Source organism: Eriocheir sinensis, chromosome 63 (assembly GCF_024679095.1).
Source record: "Eriocheir sinensis breed Jianghai 21 chromosome 63, ASM2467909v1, whole genome shotgun sequence".
In the NCBI taxonomy this organism is placed as follows: domain Eukaryota; kingdom Metazoa; phylum Arthropoda; class Malacostraca; order Decapoda; family Varunidae; genus Eriocheir; species Eriocheir sinensis.
In genome coordinates, this window is record NC_066571.1 from 4,953,283 (window position 1) to 4,979,651 (window position 26,369).

Consider the following 26,369-nt stretch of genomic DNA (forward strand, 5'->3'; position numbering starts at 1 on the left):
AGAGAGAGAGAGAGAGAGAGAGAGAGAGAGAGAGAGAGAGAGAGAGAGAGAGAGAGAGAGAGAGAGAGAGAGAGAGAGAGAGAGAGAGAGAGAGAGAGAGAGACGATTGTCGGATTGAAAACAGGAAGGAAAGAGGGAGAGGCAGTGAAGAGAGAAAGGAAGATATAAAAGGAGGGAAAGACGTAGCAGGAAGGAGGGCAGGAAGAGGAGGAAGAATGAAGAGAGGAAGAAGAAAGAGAAGAAGGATCGGAAGGATGAAGGAAGAGGCAAAGGAGAACAAAGGGATTGCCGGGGAGATAGGAGGAGATGAGGAAGGAGATGAACGAGGAACTGGGGAAGGAGGAAGAGGAGGAGGAGGAGGAGGAAGTGGATGAGGAAGGAGGCGAGGCGGGCGGTATTTAAGAGAGAGAGAGAGAGAGAGAGAGAGAGAGAGAGAGAGAGAGAGAGAGAGAGAGAGAGAGAGAGAGAGAGAGAGAGAGAGAGAGAGAGAGAGAGAGAGAGAGAGAGAGAGAGAGAGAGAGAGAGAGAGAGAGAGAGAGAGAGAGAGAGAGAGAGAGAGAGAGAGAGAGAGAGAGAGAGAGAGAGAGAGAGAGAGAGAGAGAGAGAGAGAGAGAAAAAAAAAACAGAGAAATGAGAGTAAAAGTTTAAGGAAGGCGGAACTAGACGAAATAAACATAAGAAGAGTATAAGGAAGAAGCAAATGGAGGAGGAAGAAGACCGGTAAACAGAAAGGAAGGGAGGAGGAAGAGGGGAAGAGAGCGAAGGAAGACATACGGAAGACAGGGTAAAGGGGAGGAGAGAGAAAAAAAGGGAAAATCAAGGTAGTCGATGCAAGGATTTTGTGCTAAAGATTCAGAGGAGAAGGAAGAAAATGAACAAGTAAAGAGGAAGGAAAGAGAGGGGGAGAGGGAAAAAGGAGAGAGAAGGAGGAAGAAGAGGGGGAAGAGGAGGAAGAAGTGATAGAGGGAGAAGCGAGGAGGAGAGGAGAAGGAAGATACTGATACATGAAATGGGAGAAGAGGGGGAGGTGATAAATAAGGAAATAGAGGAGGAGGAGGAGGAGGACAGGAGGAGAAAGTGAAGTAGATAGGAAAGGGAAGAGGAGGGAGACGTGATAAAGGAAGAAGTAGAGGAGGAGGTCGAGGGACGAGGAGATAGTAAGGGGGAAGAAGAGGTTGGTAAGTCCCCATCTGTTTTTAGATTCACGAAGCACACCGTTCAGACCTAAATCCTCTCTCTCTCTCTCTCTCTCTCTCTCTCTCTCTCTCTCTCTCTCTCTCTCTGACCCTCCTGTCCTCACAATATCCATAAAGCACAAACACTGCACAAACACAAACACCTTACGACCAACACTCTCACCTAACGCACCTCAAACCCTCTCAGCATCTCTCTCTCTCTCTCTCTCTCTCTCAGCATCTCTCTCTCTCTTCCTCTCTTACCCTCCTGTCATCTCCATAACAGTAAACCACAAACACTCAATACCCAAGCGTGTGAAAGGAGGTTCGTGGGGCGATAGAGAGAGAGGGAGAGAGAGGGAGAGATAGAGAGAGAGAGCGAGGGCAGGAGGGGGCTCTTGGACACTTACTCAAGACAACAAGCAAGCAGGAAGGGGAGGCGAGACGAGCGGGCCGCGGGGAGCCATCTTTCAAGGGAGCTATTGGGAAACACATAATGCAAGGAGTGGACAGGGTCGGGGAGGGACGGAGGGGAGGGAGAGGAGGGGAGGAAGATGTCAGGCCAGGAAACTTACAAGGCGGAGCAGAGGAGGAGGAAGAGGAGGAGGAGGAAGAGCATGTATCAGTAAATAAGAGGAGGAGGAGGAAGAGATACAAGAGGGCAGCGTGTTGATAGAAAATAAGGAAGATGGAAAAATGGGAAAAATGACGTAGATGGGAAAATGAAGATGGGAAAAAGAAGAAAAAGGTTGTGAGGGAGGAAACACGAAAGAGGAAAGAGGAAAGAAGGAAGAGAGGAAAGAGGAAAGAGGTGTCAATCTAGGAAACGTAAGAGAAAGTGGAGAGGTCGAAGAAGAAGAAGAAGAAGACTAGCAAGAGGAGGAGAAGAAAGAATGAGTGAATGAGAGGAGGAAAAAGAGGAAGAAGAGATGCAAGAGGAGGGTATTCAAAGCAAGAGGAAAGAGGATTAAACAGGAAAGAAGATCAAAAGCACGAGTATGAGGAGTCGTGAAGGAGAAAGCTGCGAAAATAAGAGGAAAAGAGGAAGAGGAAGCATCATTAAACCAGTGGAGGAGGAGGAGGAGGAGGAGATGATGAGGAAGAGAAAGAGGAGGAGGAGGAAAAACAAGAGGAAAGCATAAAGATAGAAAGAGGAAGATAAGGAAAATGAAAAATAGTGAGATTGAGAATATGATGAAAATGAAAGAGGAAACAAAACTAGGACGAAGACGACACACACACACACACACACACACACACACACACACACACACACACACACACACACACACACACACACACACACACACACACACACACACACACACACGAATGAAGGAGTGAGAGGAAGAGAAAATGAAACCAGAGAAGGAAAGAGAAAAAGGAACTTGAGAGGATTGTTGAGAAAAAAAAGAGATGGTGTTGCAATGAAAGAGATAAAGAACAAATTGGAGAAGGAGAGAGAGAGAGAGAGAGAGAGAGAGAGAGAGAGAGAGAGAGAGAGAGAGAGAGAGAGAGAGAGAGAGAGAGAGAGAGAGAGAGAGAGAGAGAGAGAGAGAGAGAGAGAGAGAGAGAGAGAGAGAGAGAGAGAGAGAGAGAGAGAGAGAGAGAGAGAGAGAGAGAGAGAGAGAGAGAGAGAGAGAGAGAGAGAGAGAGAGAGAGATGAATCAATTAGGGAGGAGTAGGAATAATATGGAAGAGAAAGTAGAGAGAAGGGGAAGAAAGGGAGAGGGAAAGGGAGGCAGAGAGAGATGAAGGGAGGCACAGGGAGATGGGGCGATGTAAAGGACTAAGGGAGTGCGTCAAAGGGAGGGAGGAAAGGGAGAGAGGAAAGGAGGGAGGGAGGGAGGGAGGGAGGAAAGGGAGAGGAGTAATGAGAACGAGATAGGGAGGATGAAAGTGCTAAGTTACTTGATTGAAGAGAGAGAGAGAGAGAGAGAGAGAGAGAGAGAGAGAGAGAGAGAGAGAGAGAGAGAGAGAGAGAGAGAGAGAGAGAGAGAGAGAGAGAGAGAGAGAGAGAGAGAGAGAGAGAGAGAGAGAGAGAGAGAGAGAGAGTAGGAGAGAAAAAAGAGTAAAAGAGAGGGAGATGGAAAGATAAAAGACATACACACAAAAGAGAAGAGAAAAAACATGAAAAAAAGAAGAGAAGAAAAGAAGAAGAGGAGAACGAAATGAAAAAGAATAAGAAACGAACGAGGAAGGGAATGGCATGGCAGGACACGAAGGGGGAAGGAGACGAAAGAAGGGAAGGGAAGGGAAGGGGAGCGGAGGGGAGGTGAGGGCGAGGGAGCAGGAAGGGGAAGAAAGGAAAAAAAGAACAAAAACAAGGAAAACTCTGCAGCCGACCTCAAAAGGCAGAGAGACAAGTTCAAAAGACAAAGACACGTAAAGAACAAAAACATACAGAACCACACACACACACACACACACACACACACACACACACACACACACACACACACACACACACACACACAGAAACACACACAAACACACATATTTACCTTCTAGCACCCACAAAGAAACACACTAACCCCCTGTCCCCCAGACACACCAATATATCCTTGAAACACACACACACACACACACACACACACACACACACACACACACACACACACACACACACACACACACACACACACAGAAACACACACAAACACACATATTTACCTTCTCTAGCACCCACAAAGAAACACACTAACTCCCCCGTCCCCCCCCAGACACACCAATATATCCTTTGAAACATATAATACACACATACTCTGCCCCTCACACACACACACACACACACACACACACACACACACACACACACACACACACACACACACACACACACACAGAGTTACCTTCTCACGCACCCACACCGAAACACACTAACTCCCTGTCCCCCCCAGACACACACACACACACACACACACACACACACACACACACACACACACACACACACACACACACACACACACACACACACACACACACACACAAACATCTAGCACCCACAAAGAAACACACTAACTCCCCCGTCCCCCCCCAGACACACCAATATATCCTTGAAACATATACACACACATACTCTGCCACACACACACACACACACACACACACACACACACACACACACACACACACACACACACACACACACACAGAAACACACACAAACACACATATTTACCTTCTCTAGCACCCACAAAGAAACACACTAACTCCCCCGTCCCCCCCCAGACACACCAATATATCCTTTGAAACATATAATACACACATACTCTGCCCCTCACACACACACACACACACACACACACACACACACACACACACACACACACACACACACACACACACACACACACACAGCGATTGTCATATGAAGAAAGGTTAAAGGAAATGGACCTACCAACACTGGAACAAAGAAGAGAAAGGGGAGACCTAATACAAATATATAAACTATTGATCAAAATGCAGGAAGTAGACAATGAGGAGTTAATACTAAGAGAAGGAAGTAATGTCAGCAACACACGAGAGCACAGTAAAAAGTTGAGGAGAGGAAGAAGCTTGAGAGACATAAAGAAATATAGCTTCCCGCAAAGAAACATAGAGGTTTGGAACAGATTAAATGAGGATGTATTATCGGCGAAGAGTGTGCAGAAATTTAAGGAAAAGCTGGACAAATACAGATATGGAGACGGGACCAGACGAGCGTAAGCCCAGGCCCTGTAAAACTATAACTAGGTAAATAGAACTAGGTAAATACAACTAGGTAAATACAACTAGGTAAATACAACTAGGTAAATACACTCTTCCCCGCCCCTCCCTTGCCCCTCCGTCCTTCCCCCTTACCCTTCCCCCCTACGTACCGTATAGGAGACGCTCTTCTGCATGTGCCCCTCCAGCCACCAGGTCAGGATGGGCGGAGGGCGGCTTCCCCTTGCCAGACACATCACCTTATGGGGCCAACCCGCAGACACAGGCTCCTCCAATCCGCTCATCTCCACTTCATCTGGTCCGACTGTAAGGGAGAGAATGGGTGAAAGGGAGGGTGTGAGGGGAAGGGGGTGAGGGAGGGATTTAGGATTAAGAGAGAGGAGGGATAGAGATGGGTAAACAGGCAGGAAAGAGGGAGAAAGTGATGGTTGAGAGGGTGCTGCTTTGCTGGTGAGAGGGAAGGAAGAGAGGGGATGAAAGGGGATGAGAGGTATTGAGTGTTAAGAGAAGGAGGGATAGGAATTGGTATATATGCATGAAAGAAGGAGAAAGTGAGCGGGGGAAAGGGATGGGAGAGAGAGCGGATGAGCGGGAGGGATTGGAAGTTAAGGGAGAGGGAGGAAAGGGAGCTGAAGTAGAATTGAAAAGGAAAGAGAGATAAGAGATATAGAGAAGAGTATAAAAAGAAACAGAGATAAAGATAGAGGTAGAGAGGACGAGGAAAGTAGATCGACTGAACAAGAAGGAGGAGGCGGAGGAGGAGAAATAAGACATGGAAAAACGGAGATATTGGAGTACAGGGAGAGAGGAAGAGAGAGAGAAAGGGAAGAAAACGTAGCATGAACAGAGGGAGAGATAAAGATGGCGATAGAAAAGGTGAAGAGGTAGAGGGAGAGAGAAGAAAAGTAGAATGAACAGAGGGAGAGATAGAGAGATGACGATAGACAAGGTGAAGGGGAAGAGGGAGAGAGAGAAGAAAAGTAGAATGAACAGAGGGATAGATAGAGAGAAAGGAAGATAGTGTGGGTGATTGGGTAGAGGGAGAGAGAAGGAAAGTAGAATGGACAGAGGGAGAGATAGAGAGATGACGATAGAAAAGGTGACGAGGAACAGGGAGAGAGAGAGAAGTAGAATGAACAGAGGGATAGATAGAGAGAAAGGAAGATAATGTGGGTGATTGGGTAGAGGGAGAGTGAAGGAAAGGAAAGCTCATGATCAATAGCGTGTCCTGAGGGTGGGCCAAAAGAGCGTGTCACGGATGTCTCGGGGAACAGCTTTGTGTTGGCGCTGCTCCCCTCCGTGTCGGGCAGCCTGGTTAGTTTTTTTTTGAGTCAGACCTTTTTTTTCGTATTTGTCGGATTGCTTTATTTTATTATTTAATTATTTGTTTTTTTTTTTTCGATTTCGCTTTTATTTGTTTTCCTTTATTGGTCTTTTGTTTCTTCTCAATGTTATTTTTCCTCATTCGTCTCGTTATTATGACTATTATTATGCTATTACTATTACATTACTATTACAACAATTACTACTATTACTACCACCACCACTACTATTATTACTATTACTACTACTACTACTACGAGGAGATCTATAAGAAGTGATCAATTTATGGTTAAACTCTACATCAGCATCTGTCAGTCCTTCATTCCACCCTCCTCCTTCATCTTCTTTTCTTGGTTTGCTCAGGTGGGAATAAATAGGAAGGGAATGACATGAGGAAAGTTAAAAAAAAGTGATCTATTTGGACTTCATCTCTACCGGCCACTCTATGTTAATCGCTATGTGGGAGGAACAGTTAGCTTGCTTTTTTTCTTTTACATCTTCTTTTTGTTGCCCTTGAGTTGCTCTGTGCTGTAAAAAAAAAAAAGGACTTCAGCATCCCCAACCCTTCGTTCCATTTACCTACTTCTTCTTTTTCTTAACAGTTCTCAGCTGGAATGAAGGGTGAAGGGACGCGAATTTAAAGGGACGCGTGAGGCCATTTAGCAAGAGGTTATCTGTCCGTCTGTCTGTCTGGCCTTTGATTCCGCCTGTTCGCTCCTCTTCTTAATTCCATTCGCCTAATTCTTCTTTTTCTTAACAGTTCTCAGCTGGAATGAAGGGTGAAGGGACGCGACTTTAAAGGGACACGTGAGACCATTTAGCAGGAGGTGATCTGTCCGTCTGTCTGTCTGTCCTTTAATTCCGCCTGTTTGCTTCTCTCTCTCTCTCCCTCTCTCTCTCTCTCTCTCCGGCTCAACCTTTAATTATTTCCCCCGTCGCTCCGCCGTCGTCAAGGATGTACGAGAGGCGTCGCTCCATTAATTAAGGTTATTGCTTCATTAACTTACCTGTGACCTCTTTATATAATGCGTCTTCTACTGTTATTGTTTCTCCTTATGATTCTGTTGAAATTCTACACTTTTATTGTGTGTTACCTTTGCCTATGTTAAACTGTGGTAATAACCATCGATCCTTCTACTACTACTACTACTACTACTACGCTCCCTCCTCCTAATCTTCTATCCTCCTAAGACTACAACAACTACTACTACTACTACTACTACTACTACTACTACTAAAACACTTTCTTCTCCTAATCTTCCATCCTCCTCCTCCTCCTCATCATCATCATCTCATCCTACTACTACTACTACTACTACTACTGCTACTATACTTTCTTCTCCTAATCTTTCATCCTCCTCCTCCTCCTTCTGCTCATCATCATCATAATCTCATCCTACTACTACTACTACTACTAATACAACTACCACTACCACTAATACTACAACAACTACTACTACTACTACTACTACTACTACCACTACCACTACTACTACAACTACTACTACTACTACTACTACTACTTCTACTTCTACTACTACTACTACTACTACCACCACCACCACCACTACTCACAGTTCATGTCCAGCTGTATCGTCGCCTCCCGCACCGGCGCCAGGTCGTGGTTCGCCGCCTTGCACGTGTACACATCATGCAAGTTCTCCTTCTTCAGCGCCCGCAGGTGGATCGTGTTCACCATCTCAGGCACGCCCGTGGTCACCTGGCCCCCGTCCCGCCTCCCGGAGCTGCCCCAGGGGACGGCGGGCGTACAAAAGGGAGAAAAAAAGAGGAAAAGGTAAAAAAGGGACCATACTATGCGAGGTCTTCTATAGGGACAAAGGAGGCGTCTTTTCTGGGAAGGGTTTCATTACGTGGTGCTCGAGACCGGGGTGTGGAGATGTCTGCTTCACACACACACACACACACACACACACACACACACACACACACACACACAAAGAAAACATGTATACATATAATCCTTCTTATCTTTTAGTAAGGGAGAACTTGGATGTGCCGTAACATAACACACACCCACACACCCACTCACACATCCACACCCACACCCACCCACACACACACACACACACAAAGAAAACCTGTATACATAATCCTTCTTATTTTTTAGTAAGGGAGAACTTGGATATGCCGTAACGTAACACACACACAAAAAAACCCCTGTATATATGGTCATCAGTGGTGTGTACAACGTGAGGGTACATGAATGGCTACATAGCTCAAGTGTCCCTAACGTACATAAGAGTCTACACAAACCCTGGCGATCACAGCATACATCACCCACCCAGGCCTCACTTCGCCTAGGCCTAAACTCCGCTCACCTGGACGCGGGGTCGTAATGGTAGGTGCTGTCTATGAGGCGGCCGTCCTTCCACCAGGTGACGGTCGGGGAGGGGTCGCCGCCCCCCGCCCGGCAGGTGAGCGATGGGCGCTGCTCCAGAGTGTAAGGGCCCGCTGCCCCCACCAGCTCTGTGCCCAACTCATCCACTATCCTCACCCCGCTCACCGGCTCTGGGGGGCAAAATGGGGTGATTACAAAAGGGGGAGAGGTGAAGCGCGGTGATAGAGGGGTGAAAGGGGGTGCTAGAGAGAGTGACGGTGACGGGGTGGTAGAGAGAGGAGAGGGTTGGTGATAAAGAGGGGAAAGGGGTGAGAGGAAATGATAGGGAGGGGAGAAGGTGAATGAGGGAGTAAGAGGAGGAAAGGGGAATGAAGGGAAAGGGAAAGGGAGGGAGGGAGAAAATGAAGGGGAGTAAAGTGGTCATGGAAGAGAGGGAAAATAAGATGAAAAGAAAGTAGAAGTGTGAAAAGAAGCGATCGTATTCAAGAGAAAGTGGAAAAGAATTAGGAAAAGCGTGAGGGGAAGCAGAGATGGGAAAACAACGTGATCAAAGAAGAGGAAAAAAAAGTCGAAAAGAAAGAAGTGTGGAAAAAGTAGCGATATCATGAAAAAAAGGAAAATATGAAATGGAAAATAGGAAGGAAAGGAAATAAAGGAGAGAGAAAGTAGTAGAAAAGAGTTAAAAAGAAGGTAGAAGTGTGTAAAGCAGGAATTACATTACAGGGAAAGAAGCTGGAAAGACGGTAAGAGAAATATAAGACCCTTGGGAGACGCAGAAAGAGAGAAAAAATACGTAGTGGATAAAAATTAAAAGAGAAAGCAAAAGTGTGTAACGTAGCGATAATAACGAAAGGAAATAAGGTGGAAAGAACTTAAGAAAGACGTGAGGCGTGGGAGGAAGAAGTAAAGGATAGTCAAGAAGTAGAATTGTTAGAAGAAGCGATAGAAAAAGAAGAGGTGGAGAGAAGGTAGCTAAGAGAGATTGAAGAGGCAAGGGAGAGGCAGGGAGAGAGAAAGTATGCTGGAGAGTTAAAGAGAAGGTAGGAGAGAGATGTAAGAGGCGAGGTAGGGAAGGAAGGAAGGGAGAGGGGAGGGAGGGGCAGGAGAGGGAGAAGAGAGAGGAAAAATAGTGGTCGTGTGAGAGGATTGGAAAATAACCCAGCGAAGGTGAGTAAAAATGAACCTTCGAGAGCATGAAATATTACCTTGGCGAGTAGAGTTTATCCCCCCGTGAAATTCTTGTTGGTTGGTCGCTTATCTACCCACCACCATCACTACCACCACCACCACCAGCATTACCATCATCACCTCCCTACCACTATCATCACCACCACCATCTCCACAACCATCACCATCATCACCACCACGACCACCAGCATTACCATCATCGCCTCCCTACCACTATCACCATCACCACTATCTCTACCATCAGCATCATCACCATCATCTCCGCCACCACCAGCATCATCACCACCACCACCCCCACCATCATCACCACCACTACCACTATCATCATCACCACCATCAACATCAGCATCATCATCTCCGCCACCACCAGCATCATCATCACCACCACTAACAGCATCCACCACAATAACTTCACCGTTGCAATTCTGGATGTTTACTCGCTCAATTTGTCCAGTCTTCTAATTTAGTTACTCTTTCTGTCTCTGTCTGTCTGTCTGTCTGTCTCGTTCTCTTTATCTTATTTTTCTTCCTCGTCCTCCTCATCTTCTTCCTCTTCTTGTTCTCCTTCTGTTCGTTTGCGTTTATCAATTTTGAATTTTTTGTCTCTTTTTGTCCGTTTATTTTTTTATCTGTGTTTTTATTCCAGTATTTTAATCTACTTTTTTTCGTTATTACTTGTTCCCCTTTACTGCTACGTCCTTTCAGTTGCCTCTTGCTTACACACACACACACACACACACACACACACACGCACACACACATCCACACTCCCCCGCCAGTACCCTTAACCCCCTACCCACACTCCCTCTTCCCCTCCCACGCACTCTACTCACCAATGACAGTAAGGTTGACACGCGCGTGGGTGGTTGTGAGGTGCTTGTAGTCCACCCGGCAGCGGTACACGGCCTGGTCGGTGCGCCGGGTGAAGTTGAGCACCAGGGCGGCGGGCGCAGTGGTGACGGTGAAATGCGCCCGCTCGCCCAGGATCTTCGGGTCAGACCACTCCTTCGGCCGCGAGTAAGCCCCGGACCTCGCGTCATAGCTGGGTGGAGACGGAGACAGAGAGAGAGTAAGTGGGGGGAGAGTTTTTTTTATTTATTTTTTATTTTTTACAGCAAAGGAGATAACACAAGGGCACAAAAAAAGGAAACCATAAAAAAAGCCCGCTACTCGCTGCTCCCGTAAAGAATCCGAAGAGGTGGCCGAAAGAGCAGTCAGTTATGTGTAGGGATACGAGTAGTGGAGAGAGAATGAGTAAGGGGAAGGAAGAACGAGGAAGGGAGAGCCGAAATTGTGTGAAGACAGGAAGAGGAGAGTGAGTATGGAAGAGAAGAGAGAGAGAGAGAGAGAATGTGGAGTTATGGTTGTATGGAGATGGGGAGAGAAGAGTGAGTGAGTAGGGGAGAGGAGTCACAGTGAGGGGGAGAGTTATAGCAATGTGATGGGGAGCTAAAGAGAAAGAATAAGTGGGGGAGAGAAGAAAGAATAAATGAGGGAGAGGAGAGAGAGTGAGGGGGGAAGAGAAGAGAAAGTGAGGGAGGAAAAGTCATAGTTATGTTGAGGCGAGAAGAGCTATTGGGTGGAGGAGAGAAAGGAGAGTTAGTGAATGGAAGAGAGAAAAGAGTGAGAGGGGAGAGTCATATTAGAATGCAGAAAAAGAGAGCTTGAGTGGGAGGGAGATGAGTGAGAGGGGCAGACAGGAAGCATGAGAGAGAAAGAGAGTTAGTGAATGGAAGAGAAAAGAAAGAGTGGGAGGGGATGAGTTATATTAAGGTGCAGAAAAAGAGGGCTTGAGTGGGAGAGAGATGAGTGAGAGGGGCAGACAGGAAGCATGAGAGAGAAAAAGATGTATGTTGAGGATTAATTAAGTAAAAAGAAAGAGAGGGAGTGCATACGAGAAGGAGCAAGACAGGATGAAAGGGACACAGAGAGAGGAAAGAAAAAAAAGGGATTGATGGTACTGAAGAGAAAAGAATGAATGAAAGGAGGAAGAAGAAACAAGTAGAAAAGAAACAGGGGAGGGAGAAGAAATAATACGAGTGACGGGTAAAGAGGAAGAGGAGGAGGAGGAGGAGGAGGGAGATCAAGGAGAAAGAACGAAAATAAAAGTAGGGTGGGAGAAATTAATGGAGAGACACGAAAGAATGAAGTGAGATAAAAAGGAATAGAAGGGGAGAGAAAATGAAAAGAGGAGGAGGAGGAGGAGGAGGAGGAAGAGATGGATGAATGAGGGAGAGAGGAGAAGGGGAGGAGGTCGAAGCCAGTGTCATCAATCCTCTTGTTTTTCCGTTGATTTGTGTTGTTATTTCCATCATTTAGCTTGTTGTTTTGTAGTGTTTGTGTTGCGACTATCATTATTGTTGTTGTTGTTGTTGGTTTGACGTTTTCCTGTACACACAAATAATTGATGTAAAAATAGAAGCAGGATCAATGCTGACAAAAATTCGTGGTGGAAAAAAAATGGATAACAACACTAATAAAAAAAGTTACTGCATGAAAGTTTAGAGAATAACGGTTTTATTTTACGTTTTTCCGGGGGAGTTTTCTCTTATTTTCTTTTTTCCTCACGTTGAGCGGCTTACACTCTCTCTCTCTCTCTCTCTCCCCCCATCTAATCCAGCCCCATTATCTCTCCCATTCTCGTCCCCTCCCTTCTCCACCCTCTCTTCTCTCAACTTCTCCCCACCCATCTCTCTTTTTCTCCCATTCTCTTATCTTCCCTTCCCTTCCCTTCCATCTCTCCACTCCCTACCACCTTCTCCTCTCCTGTCCTCTCTCCCATTCTCTTCCCTTCAACACTCTCTCTATCATGTTTCTTCCACCTCTATCTCTCCATTTCCTTCCCCCCTTTTCCATACGCTCTTCTCCCTTTTACCGCCCTTTCCTTCCTTCATCTTATTACCTCCCTCATTCTCCCTCCCTCTCTCCTCTCCTTTACTCCTCTTTTCCTCCCTTCCTCTTATTCCCTCCCTCCTCTCTTCTCTTTCATTCTTCCTTCCTTCCTTCCTCTTATCCTCTCCCTCACTTCCCTCTCTCTCACTTCCCTTTCCTTCCTTCCTCTCCTCTCCTTCCTTCCTCTCATCCCCTCCCTCCTCCTCTCCCCTTTTCCTTCCTTCCTCTTTCCTCCTCTCCTGCTGTGCTTCTGAGTGGCACTTACCGAGAGAGAGAGAGAGAGAGAGAGAGAGAGAGAGAGAGAGAGAGAGAGAGAGAGAGTCTATCCCCACACACGAGGCAACTCTCTTTCTCTCTCTCCTTGTATTATATTTTTTTCTCCAGCTTTCAATTGCTTTTCTTTTTATCTTTTATTTGCACTTATCTTTTATTCCTTTTTTCTTGTTTTCTTCTATATTCTTTTCTCTCTTTCTCTTTCGGATTCATTGAAAATACGCAGCAATCAAGCAAGCAAGGTCCCCGACACACACACACACACACACACACACACACACACACACACACACACACACACACACACACACACACGCGGCATCTCTTTTCCATCATACAAAGAATTGACAAACGCCACCACCAACAACTTCTTCCTCTTTCAACTCAGTATTTCTTCCATCTTTTCTTTTCCACTCTTATTATTTCTATTTTTCCATCCTCCTCCTTCTTTCGCCTCTTATTACACCCGTGTGTGTTTCTTCTTCTTCCTTTGAGTTTTTTGCTTTTTTCTCCAGCTCTCGTTTCTTGCTCTTTGATCGTTCTTTACCTCTTTTCTTTCTCTTTTTTCTCCTTCAGTTTGCTTCATTTAAAAAACTCTATGATCCTTTATGAATAAGAACCGTCGCTCTGGGTCAGTTGAGAGAGAGAGAGAGAGAGAGAGAGAGAGAGAGAGAGAGAGAGAGAGAGAGAGAGAGAGAGAGAGAGAGAGAGAGAGAGAGAGAGAGAGAGAGAGAGAGAGAGAGAGAGAGAGAGAGAGAGAGAGAGAGAGAGAGAGAGAGAGAGAGAGAGAGAGAGAGACGAATCAAATTACCTTTCTGACTTGTTGTGAGTCTTAAGAGAAATCCAATTATTCCGGTTCACCTACGAATCGACGGGCCAGGTGAGCGCCCATTTTAATTAGGGAAAATCTATCCTCGGAGTCTGTTTGTGCTTATTTACCTTCGCGTCCGCCAAATTACACCTGTTTAATTAACTTACGCTCACCTGTAATTAAAAGTTGCATATTAGAAAGCAAACGAGACTTACCTACCTGGGGTCACGACACACGCACACGCTAACACACACACACACACACACACACACACACACACACACACACACACACACCATGGTTTTCTTCTCCCCTTCCACCTTGACGGACTTTTTTTTTTTTGCTTGTTTGTGTTTTTCTTTCTCTGCATCGTCGTTTTTTGTTTGTTTTATTCTTACCGGAAAAAATCTACGTCCGTGTTTTTTTCCTTAGTGTTTATTGTTTTTCTTTCCCGCTCTCGATTTTTTTGTTTTATTGATTTAAGTTTTTATTATGGCTGTAAGTGTTTTTTTAGTTTTCTATTTTATTTTTATTTTAGTTTTCTATTTTCTATTTAGATTTCTATGACCTTTTTTATTTTTCCTTTGTTTCATTATTTTTTCTTCTCATGATCGTATGTTTTTTCCTTCGTCTCCTATTTTTGCTCGTGTTGTTTTCGCGAGCTAGTTTTATTTTTAGGTTTTGTCTTATTTTGTCGAGTTTCAGCCCCACTCTCTCTCTCTCCTAACTTCGCGAATTATTTTTTACTGCTCTCGTGTTATTTTGTTGAGTGAGTTAAGTCTAAGTATTTCTTTAACTATTTCATGTTTTCGTTTTTTCGTGAATGTATCCTTTTTTGTCAAGTGTGTGTTGCTTCCTTCTATTTTCGTGAATTTGTGTTATTTATACGTTGACCTGTGTGCCTTACTAAAGACGTGGTCGTGGTTCATGTTTTCGATTCTTCTTTATATGTAAGATTGTTATATTTCCAGCGCATCGTGTAAGATCTCTTAGGAATATATATTTTTCACGGTCATATGGTTTTGTTTTTCCCTTGTTCGTCATTTGTTTCCTTATGTCTTATTTTGTAGCTACTTGAGTTTGCTGAGTTAGTTGGGTGTGAGTGTAGTGTTATTTTGCGTTTCCGTTTTCTCATGAGTGGGCTGTCCCTGTTTCATGTTTTTTTTATCTATCTTCGTGGGTGGGTGCTGTTTTGTGTTTTCTTCAATCTTCGTGAGTGTGTGTTGCTCCGAGTTTCCATCTATCCTCGTGAGTCGTGGTTTGGAAAGTTTCGTTTAGTCGGCGCAACATCTATGGTCATATGCCGGAGAGAGACAGAAGGGGAAGGAATTATAGGAGAAGGGAACAGTTCCCAGGAAACGGGACACAACCCCCGAGTAATATCTGGTACCCATTCACTGCTGGGTGGACAGGGGCGTAGGGTATCAGAAAAGCCGCCCAAATTTTTCCACTCCACCCGGGAATCGAACCCGGGCGTGAATTTGTGGTGTTGCTATTTTTTTCATTTTTTCGTGTGTGTGCTGTTTCTGTTTATCTGTCTTTCGTGTTTTCATCTGTGGTGAGTGTGTGTTGTTCCGCGTTTCCATATATCCTCGTGAAACTATGGTGTTGCTATTTTTTCATCTTTTTCGTGAGTGTTCCGCGTTTCCATATATCCTCGTGAATCTATGGTATTGCTTTTTTTTCATCTTTTTCGTGAGTGTTCCGCGTTTCCATATATCCTCGTGAATCTATGGTATTGCTTTTTTTTCATCTTTTTCGTGAGTGGTCCGCGTTTCCATATATCCTAGTGAATCTATGATATTGCTTTTTTTTTCATCTTTTTCGTGAGTGTGTGCTGTTTCTGTGTTTATCTATCTTTCGTGCTTTCATCTGTGGTCTTATGTTCTTGTGTTCTTATGTGTGTGTGTTGTTTCTGTGTTCATCCATCTTCGTGACTGTGTGTTGCTTCTCTTATCATCTATCCTCGTGTCTGTCTTGTTGTGTCCCCGTGTGCTCACCTGAAGACGGGCGTGGGCACGTGGTCGCGGTACCACAGCACCAACTGGAAGGAGTCCCCGCGGAGGCTGGAGATGTTGCAGGGAAGCACCGCCTGGCCCCCCGCGACGGCCACGGCGGGGGTCACGGGGCCTGCAGAGGAGGAGAAAAGGGTCGTGAGAGGCGGTGAGAGGCAGGGGGCGGTGGTGGTAAGGGAAGGGAGGAGAGGAAAAGGGTTGGAAGGGGAGGGGAGGGGAGGGAAGAGGAGAGAAAGGGAGGGGATGGGGAGAGGAGGGGCGGTACAGTAGGGTTAGGGAGTAAAGGAGAGGGGAGGAGAGGGAAGGGTTGTGTGTGTGTGTGTGTGTGTGTGTGTGTGTGTGTGTGTGTGTTAGGGTAGATTAGTGGATGTGATATGGGAGGAAGTAGGCTTAGACAGACAGGGCGAGCAAGTGGAAAGGGAGAGAGAGAGAGAGAGAGAGAGAGAGAGAGAGAGAGAGAGAGAGAGAGAGAGAGAGAGAGAGAGAGAGAGAGAGAGAGAGAGAGAGAGAGAGAGAGAGAGAGAGAGAGAGAGAGAGAGAGAGAGAGAGAGAGAGAGATAGAGAGAGAGAGAGAGAGAGAGAGAGAGAGAGAGAGAGAGAGAGAGAGAGTAACAAGGGAGAAGGAAATTCGGTAGCGTGTGGGGAAAATGAGGTTCTGAAGGAGGAGGAGGAAGAGGGGAAAGAGAAGGAAAAGGAGAAGGAGGAGGAGGAAGAAAGGAATAGAAGGAGTAATAGAAGGAGATAAGGAGAAAATGTGGAGAGGGAGGGACTTAGAGAGAGAGAGAGAGAGAGAGAGAGAGAGAGAGAGAGAGAGAGAGAGAGAGAGAGAGAGAGAGAGAGAGAGAGAGAGAGAGAGAGAGAGAGAGAGAGAGAGAGAGAGAGAGAGAGAGAGAGAGAGAGAGAGAAGAGGAAATAAGAGGAGGAGGAGGAGGAGGGGAATGTGCGTTGCATTGCGGGTGGCAAGCGAGAGGGAGGGAGGGAGGGAGGGAGGGAAGAGGAGAGGAGCTGCGGCAAGAGAGGAGGAGGAGGAAGAGGAGGAGGAAGAGGAAGAGGAGGAAGGAAAAACATCACAAGATATATATACACGAACGAAGAATGTGTTTTATTAAGAAATCCAAACGCACACACACACACACACACACACACACACACACACACACACACACACACACACACACACACATAATATCCAGATCACTTTAATTTCACTTGCACTTAAATTACCCTGACACTCTTACTTCTTACTCTCTCTCTCTCTCTCTCTCTCTCTCTCTCTCTCTCTCTCTCTCTCCAGCCAGCCTCTCAGTGCCTCTCATCCTTTTACTGCTAATTGGTATCGGCGACACGGGGATTAGTCCGCTTAGAGTGACGAGAAAAGTGACTAAGAACGACCTTTTAAAACATTTTCCCTCCCGGTTCAGTGCAACTATATAGAATCGCGATGCTTTCCCAGTCTCGTAAATGTTTGATGTGATATTTAATAATTATAAGTGTTGAGGTTGATACGATTTCAGATGAAGCGTGGGGAATACAAGGTTGACTTTTATCAGACGTTTCAGGTGTCAAGGGGAATTAACTGTCACGTAGGCTGGAATCTGTATTGCGTTGCTTTGGTAAACATTTTCAGTAATAAATAAATAACAATGTTTAGTTTTGGTTTTGATAAATTTTTGGTATGGAATTATTGCTTTGGTTTTGATGAGATTTCCAGTAACAATTATAATATCGTGTTCTGTATTTGTTTATCTTTGGTTCGTAGAAATGTGTATTGTTTTGGTCATGTATATATTATCTGTTGCAAATAAATGATAATCACAAGTTTTTAGTTATATTTTAAAGTTATCGTTACATTCTTTGATTTCTCTATATATTTAATTATTCAGGTTTTGCTATAGAATGCTGTCACTTATTTCCATGTCGAAATTCTGGGTAGCTGAGTCAATCCGACCTAAAAAGCAATTTAATGTTTTATTGTAATTCGCTTCAATGCATTTGCAATTTTATGAAAGCGTCAGTTTTTATTTAACAGAGTTGCATTTATATTTCTGATTTATACCGTAATTCCATTGTTTTTGAATAATGTGTTTTCCTTTTAGTTTCCAGTAAACTGTTTTCATCTATTTCCGGATAAATAGTTTTTGAGCTCAAACAAATTTTAGTTTCACACACACACAGACAAACACAAAAACAGGCAGACAGACAGACAGGCGCGCGCGCACACACACACACACACTCACACACACACACACACACACACACACACACACACACACACACACACACACACACACACACACACACTCAGCTTTTCTTCTCAGTATAGTTCGTTAAGCCCTATTTCCAGCGTCAACACGAATCATATTTCCATTTCATCCCGGCTGTTACTGCGCCATCATTCCCGCCTCCATTAACTCTCAACTCGACACAATTTAGTTTCCACTTTACCTCGAGTGTTTCTCTTCCTCGTATTGAAAGTATTTCCAGCTGAGCGTGTTTTTACGGTGAGGTCGTTGCTATGATTTTATTTCGCGTTGTCCTAATAAACTTATAAGAAACTGTAATGTGATACTAAATTTGTTTTGTGTGTTCATCTGTGTGTGTGTGTGTGTGTGTGTGTGTGTGTGTGTGTGTGTGTGTGTGTGTGTGTGTGTGTGTGTGTGTGTGTGTGTGTGTGTGTGTGTGTGTGTGTGTGTGTGTGTGTTTGTGTGTGTGTGTTGAAATAGTAAGATACTCTCTCTCTCTCTCTCTCTCTCTCTCTCTCTCTCTCTCTCCCTGTAATTCACTTTCTTTGCTCTATATTTGTTTCCCGTTCCATTTATCTTTATCTCCACTTCTCTTTCTCCATCTTTCTTCGTTTGTTGTTTTCCCTCCTGCCTCTCTCCCTTCCCTTCTTCCTCTCCCTCCCTCTGTCTCTCTCACCCGCTCTCTCTCTTTCTCTCCTTCATACTCCATCCTCATTCAGCTATTTGCGGGGCTTTTAAAGTTACAAGCGGATCTCAGGAAGTCAACTCCGCATGATTTATGCGCGCCAAAACAGCTCAGTGTCCTTTATGGCATGAGTGGAGTGGAAAGGGATTGGCCTCGCCCGTTCCCATCCTACAGCCGTCCCTCATTCCGCCTTCATTCCTCTTGCTCTTACCCGCGCTAACTCCCGTAAGACCAGTGTCAACAGCAGCAGAGAGGTAAGAAGGCTGGTGAGGTGAGGTGATGTAAGAGTGTGAGGTAAAGCGCGGTTAGGAAAGGTTAGGTAAGGCAAAGTAAGGTTAGGTAAGGTAAAGTAAGGTTTAGGTAAGGCAAAGAAAGGTTTAGGTAAGGAAGAGTAACGTAAAGTATGGAAAGGTAAAGTAAGGTAGGTAAGGCGCGGTGATTTCAAGAAAGGTAAGATGAAGTAAATTGGCAAGGTAAGGTATGATCAGTTAAGGTTAGGTAAGACAAGGTTAGGTAAGGTAAGGTTAAATTGGTATTGAAAAGTATGTGAAGTAAGATTAGGCATGAGAAGGTAAGGCAATAAAAGGCAAGATTAGGTAAGGCGAAATTAAGTAAGGTAAGGTAAGGCCAGGTAAGTTAAGGCAAAACAGTTTCATCCCTTCTCCGCTCCCAAACATTTATCAAAAATATTTACCTACCTCGCTTCCCTCCTCCCCTCCTTCCTACGACCCTCCCTCCTCCCCTCCTTCCTACGACCCTCCCTCCTCCCCTTCTTCCTTCCAGGCTTCCCTTAACTCATTCCGCCTTGCCTCCCTCCCTCCTACAAAATATCCTCCCTCCTTCTTTCCCCTATCCTCATCCTCCTTCCCTCTCTCCCTCCCCCAACCTTCCATCTCTCCCTTCTTCCTCACATACCTCTCTCACCTCATTCTGACCTTCCTTCTTCCCTCCAACCCTGCATTCTTCCTCCCCTCCCTTGTCTCCCCTATTCCCTCCCTTCCGACCTTTAGTGTTTCAGCCCTCCCTTACTTTTCCCTTCAAGCTCCCTTCCTCCTAACAGCCATCCCTTAACTTAGTGTACTCTTCTTTCTCCCTTTCCTTCTTTCTCCAATCCCTATTCTCCCTTCCTGTCCTTTCTTTCTTCCGGTTTTTCCTTCTCCCTTCTCACACCATTCCTCTCTCCTTCCCGTCTTTCCTTCCTTATCTCAATTGCTCCCTTCTCCCTTCCTACATCTCTCCACCATCCCTCTCTCCCTTCTCGTTTTTCCTTCCGTCCCTCTACTGCTCCCTTCTCCCTTCCTACATCTCTCCACCATCCCTCTCTCCCTTCTCGTCTTTCCTTCCGTCCCTCTACTGCTCCCTTCTCCCTTCCCACACCTCTCCACCATCCTTCTTTCTCTCTCCACCTTCCTCTCTCCCTCCCCCTCTCGCCCATGCATCAGCCCCATTTACAAAAGTCTCCGTGTGTTTTCGCCTCTTCGTCTTCGGTGACACACACAACGTGGAAACTATTGCCGCCAGAATGTTACTAGATCACTCATAATACTTTTCTCCTTTCTGCCTCCTCCTCCTCCTCCTCCTCCACGTCCTCCTCCTTTTTTCTCTTTCTCCTTTTTCTTCCTCCTTCCTTCATTCATAGTTTTCAGTTTCTTTTCAATATGGTACGTTTGTCAATCAGTTCAAATGTTCCTTTTTATTATCAGTTTCCTTTTATTTTTATTTATTTTTTGCTTTCCTTTCTTTCATTCCCTTCCCTCTCTCCCTCTCTCGTCTCTTTTCAATATACAGCACATTCCACTAAATGCTTCACTCTTTCTTTATTTCCCCTCTCTCTCTCTCTCTCTCTCTCTCTCTCTCTCAGTAAATTTATAGACAGGTACATTTCCCAGGCTTCTTTTTATCGCTTTCCTGTAAGTCTTAGGCGATTTACCTCATGTGTGATTTGTGGTGTGATGTTTGTTTTAACCACATCTCTGTCCTATTCTGTGAAACCATAACTATCATCAATACAACCAGCGCTAAACACACACAAGAACAAACACGCACACACACAAAAAAAAACATAATGGGCACAAGCACTTCCAAATCCAAACAGGACAAATAGGCACTCAGTAACACACTTAAAATCCACTCAAACACACAACACACTAACACATAACACACAGGTCCTTTCTCAAACACACACACACACACACATACACACACATACACACACACATACACACACTCACACACACAAACTTATAGCACTTCAAAGCTCCTCCACAATCTATCACACGCCCCAAATCTTTCTCTCCTTGTCTCCCCTGAGTGGCCCAATACTTTGCCCGCCTCTCAATATTCCGAATGAGCCTCACTCTTTCAGGTCCTCGGTTTAGGCCACGCATTTCACACATAAACAAAGCATTCCATTCACTTTCCTCTCTCCCACACAAACTCTTTCTCTCGCACCAACACACACTCACACTCACACACACACGCATGGGCAGACAATTCAAGACTTTTACTCCAATCTCTTTATTTGTTTTCACGTATTCTTTCTTTGATGGCGTTTAATTCACTCCTCCTTTCTTCTTTTCTACCTATTTCTGCTTGTCTGTCTGTCTGTCTGTCTATCTGTATGTCTGTCTTTTTTTCCTGTCTCCTACTTTCCTTTCTGTCTGTCTGTCTTGTTTCCTTCGTTTTCACTGATTCTTTCTTTGATGGCGATTAAATCACTCCTCCTTTCTTCCTATTTGCATATTTCTGCTTGTATCTGTCTGTCTGTCTGTCTGTTTGTCTGTACTTTTCCTTCCTTCTTTCCACCCTTTCCTTCTTAATTTTTTTTTCTAACGTTTTCTGTTTATGTCTGCCTGTCCTTCCTTCCTTCCACTCTTCCTTCTTTTCATTTCAGTCTTTCTTACTTTATTTTTCTTCCCTTCCTTGTCTTCGTGACCTCAGAAATCGAAGTCCTCTCTCGCCATCACGTCTTTCTCCAAACGTAATCATGTTGACATTTGCTCTCTTTCCTCCTGCTATTTGCCTTCATCCTCTCCCCCGAAGAATTCCCCGCCTTCGCCTCTTTCCCAAATCACCTTAATACATCACAAGACTGACGTAGTTTCACCCCGTCATTCAAAGGTAGTTTATTTTTTCAGATCTTGGACATCCATTGTTAAAAGCGCTTCTCTCGCTTCTCTCGTCTCTCTCGTCTCTCTCGTCTCTCTCTCTCTCTCTCTCTCTCTCTCTCTCTCTCTCTCTCTCTCTCTCTCACTCCTTTCTTTCTTTCCTTTTTTCTTTCTTTCTATCTTTCTCCCTTTCTCAGCAGCTTCATTGCATTCGTATTTTTAATTATGTCATGTGCTTAAATTATATTACCTCCTTTTCCAGTTTAATTTCTCGTTCTCTCTCTTTTTTTTTCCTTTCGTCTCTCTCTCTCTCTCTCTCTCTCTCTCTCTCTCTTTTAGTCATTGCAAGGGATACATTTCATACTCTTTTCTCTCTTTATCTCTTCCTTCCATTCTCTTTTCTTCTCTTTCACTCACTCTTCCTTCCTTTGACTCACTTTTCGATTATTTTTCATTCTTTTTACAGCCCCGTTTTCTCTTTCTTCTTTCCCTTCGCGGTTTTCTGCTCTCACTCGCTCGCTCTCCGCACCTCACTTAACTACCTCTTATCTCTCTTCTCCTCGTCACATTATTCCCTCGTTTCTCAGGAGTAATTACACGTTTCTTGATTACTTTCCTTTCTTTTTTTTCTTTCTCTTTCTCTCTCTTTCCCTTCCCGCTCACAGAGAAAAATGATTTGGTGCTTTCCTTTATTTGACTTTATATTCCATTTAAGTTAATTTGAATGTCATGTTTTTGAGATGTTGAAATATAAATGGATAGATACAAACACAGATACAAATAGATAGAAAGATATAGATAGATAGACAGATACAGACGGAAGGATAAACATATATAGAGAAAAAGTGTAAAGAAAATAATGTAAAATGGTTAAAATATTTCTTTATCTAAGCTGCTATAGGACTCTCTCTCTCTCTCTCTCTCTCTCTCTCTCTCTCTCTCTCTCTCTCTCTCTCTCTCTCTCTCTCTCTCTCTCTCTCTCTTAACTTCTCTTAAAACAAAACCTGATAAACTTCTTAAGCGATCCAATTTACCTCTATTTTTTTTCTCTCTCTCTCTCTCTCTCTCTCTCTCTCTCTCTCTCTCTCTCTCTCTCTCTCCTATGGCAATCATCTGGTTCCACTTAATCCTTTCAACTTCGTCTGCTGCATTTTTCATCTCTACCTCTTCCATTTACTCTTCGATGCAGCTTCAATTAAACGCTCAAACTCTCTCTCTCTCTCTCTCTCTCTCTCTCTCAGTGCAGGATCATTCCTTTTTTCCTCCTCCACCCTAATCTAATCTTCTTTCACTTCACCTATTTCTTACACACCACCGAGAGAGAGAGAGAGAGAGAGAGAGAGAGAGAGAGAGAGAGAGAGAGAGAGAGAGAGAGAGAGAGAGAGTGTGTGTGTGTGTGTGTGTGTGTGTGTGTGTGTGTGTGTAGGGGAGAGGTTAATTAAAGAGGATGCATAAACACGGCATAGCTCCATCACATATGCATTCAATTATTATTATTATTATTATTATTATTATTATTATTGTTATTATTATTATTATTATTATTATCATCATCACTACCACCACCACTACTACTACTACTACTACAACTACTACTACTACTACTACTACTACTACTACTACTACTACTACTACTACTACTGCAACCCTTACACCACCGCTATTACTATTACTAATTCTAATCATCATCGCCTTCATTTTTCAAGTTTACAACATATCTTTTTTTTGTTTACGCGTATCTCAAACACTATTATTTACTCCCAAACTTATCATCGTCATCGTCATCATCATCTTCATCAGCATCCTTTTTCCTACTCTCCGTTTCCTGTACATAAGCTCATCCTTCATCGTTCCCATTTTTTTTTATCCTCTTTAAGCTCCACTACATCATCCTCTTTCCTAGGCTTACAGATTAAACAACTTCATTAACACAGACTCACTCTCTCACACACACACACACACACACACACACACACACACACACACACACACACACACACACACACACACACCTCCACCAACACCACCCCGCGCTCTTTATCATAATTTTCGCGAGAGCTTCAGGAGCTTTCTCATCAGTCACTCGGGCCAGTATTTATTACCGCGATCCGCAGTCACGCTTAAGACAGCGACGCGCACCTGCTAAGAGACAGCTAAGACACAGCGAGGGAGGAAGTGAGTAGTTTTCACTGTATGCGAGTTTAAATAGAGATAGATACAGGTAAGGAGTAGTTCCCAGTTTAGACAGATAGATGCAGTTTAAGAAAAGGAAAAGGGATGGATATAGTTCAAATACAGATGGATTGTTCATGTAGATACAGATAATAAGAGATACTAGATAAGGTGCAGTTCTCAGTTTAAAGATGAAGTTTAAAATGGGAAAAGGGATTAATATACTCGTAGTTTGAATATAGATGGACAGTTTAAGGAGATACAAATTATAGATTCTTTATATATAGATCGATAGTTTAAATAGGTATGATAAGTTAGAATTCACACAGATGCAAGTAGGTAGTTAGAACTTCCACGCGAGTTTATATAACGTGTTTTTGGAAGCAACGCATAAAGAAACATAAAAGAAAGATGATACCTGTACCTTTGCTCATTTGAAAACATACACTTGTCTCCTGGAAGTCCATTAACCTTACACAATAGAGAAAATACGTGAAACTTTAACGAACTGATTACCCTAAGAGGATTATGAGAGATTTATATTACAGGATCAGCAACGGGGCATAAATAAAAAATACCAAGAGAGAGAGAGAGAGAGAGAGAGAGAGAGAGAGAGAGAGAGAGAGAGAGAGAGAGAGAGAGAGAGAGAGAGAGAGAGAGAGAGAGAGAGAGAGAGTCTACGGGAGGAAATATCCAGTTATAGTGAAATCTGGCCTGCTGTAACCGTAGACTTTTTAACCACGAACAACCACAATGGTAAATATAGGCAGGCAGAGGGACAGGCCGGAAGACAAAGACAGAACAAACAGACAAACACAAAGACAGACTAAGACAATGAATAATATGAATGAATGGTAAACAGGAGGAGGAGGAGGAGGAGGAAGAGGAGCACCGAACATCATTCTCCCTCTCTTCCTCCCTCCCTCCTCCTCCTCGGCCTCCCTCCTCCTCCTCCATCAAAACTTGCAGCGAGGGTTCAAAGTTTATAAATTGGACAATATTTCGTGGCGCTGCGAGGCATTAGCGACGAGGCGACAGGCGGACGACGACAAGTAAATAAACCACGAGGATAATGAGGCTGTGATGAGAGAGAGAGAGAGAGAGAGAGAGAGAGAGAGAGAGAGAGAGAGAGAGAGAGAGAGAGAGAGAGAGAGAGAGAGAGAGAGAGAGAGAGAGAGAGAGAGAGAGAGAGAGAGAGAGAGAGAGAGAGAGAGAGAGAGAGAGAGAGAGAGAGAGAGAGAGAGAGAGAGAGGGGTGGCTATGTTGGTTGTCATCCATCAACTACAGTGAAGTGGAATATTGCCTGCAATGGAGGAGGAGGAGGATAAGCAGGAGGAGGAGGAGGAGGAGGAGGACGGTGACCATGGTGGGTGTGGACATGAGAGGACAAGACAGTAGGTGTGGTAGTGGTGATTATGGTGATGAAAAAGATGAAAATGGTGACGATGGTGATAGTTGTGGCCGCGATATAATTGTGGTGATATCAGTTTAAGTGATGAGACTAATGGTGTTGGTGGTACGTACAACAAACGATAATGGTCGTGATAATGAATGGGTCTGGCACTAGTGGAGGTGGTGGTGACATTAGCTGTGTAGTAGTAGTAGTAGTAGTAGTAGTAGTAGTAGTAGTAGTAGTAGTAGTAGTAGTAGTAGTAGTAGTAGCAACAGCAGTAGTAATAGTAGTAGTAGAACAATAGCGGCGGTAGCAGTAATGGCTTCTGCATAGTCAGCCAATCAGGAAGTCAGCAAGTAAAGCCGAATCAGTATTAATCAGTAGTCAGCGAGCGGATCTGGCTACGTTGCTGACGCCTTAACATATTCAGATGGGCGCGTGAGCCATTCAGAGGCAATGAGAGGCTGACTGAGGGTTGGGGGGTAACATGAAACAGGGAAGGAGGAGAGAGGTGGGAGGCTGGTGAGAGAAGGACAGGGGAAGGAGGGAGAGGAGGGGGAAAGAGCTACGAGGGCCAGGCATATGAATGATGGGGTAGAGAGAGGGAGGTCTGGGGATGGGAATGAGTAGGAAATGAAGGGAAGGGAGAATGGTGGGAGAGGAAAGAGTGGAACAGTCTGGGAAAGGGGTGGATAGAAAGTGAGAGGGAGAGAAACAGGGACACGTAGGGAGAGGGAAGAGGAATAGCAAGAGGACAGAGGAGAAAGGAAAAAAAGAGGAAGAGGAGGAAGGGGGAAGGTTTGGTGTGATGCTAAAGTATATTGATATAAGACCAGCACAGAGAGAGAGAGAGAGAGAGAGAGAGAGAGAGAGAGAGAGAGAGAGAGAGAGAGAGAGAGAGAGAGAGAGAGAGAGAGAGAGAGAGAGAGAGAGAGAGAGAGAGAGAGAGAGAGAGAGAGAGAGAGAGAGAGAGAGAGAGAGAGAGAGAGAGAGAGAGAGAGAGAGAGAGAGATAGAGAGAGA

The 26,369-nt window shown here is 44.5% G+C and overlaps 1 protein-coding gene across 1 annotated transcript in view; it reads right to left on the bottom strand.

Annotated features, from left to right (window-relative positions):
• The window catches only part of LOC126986787 (nephrin-like), a 174,033-nt gene that overhangs the window by 72,389 nt on the left and 75,275 nt on the right, over window positions 1-26,369 (bottom strand). The window contains exons 2-6 of the mRNA XM_050843158.1: window positions 15,733-15,862; window positions 10,590-10,798; window positions 8,549-8,738; window positions 7,785-7,978; window positions 5,039-5,190 (exon numbers count right to left, since the gene is read on the bottom strand). Of these exons, the coding sequence (XP_050699115.1) occupies window positions 5,039-5,190; window positions 7,785-7,978; window positions 8,549-8,738; window positions 10,590-10,798; window positions 15,733-15,862 (875 nt within the window). The remainder of the gene's footprint in view (window positions 1-5,038; window positions 5,191-7,784; window positions 7,979-8,548; window positions 8,739-10,589; window positions 10,799-15,732; window positions 15,863-26,369) is intronic.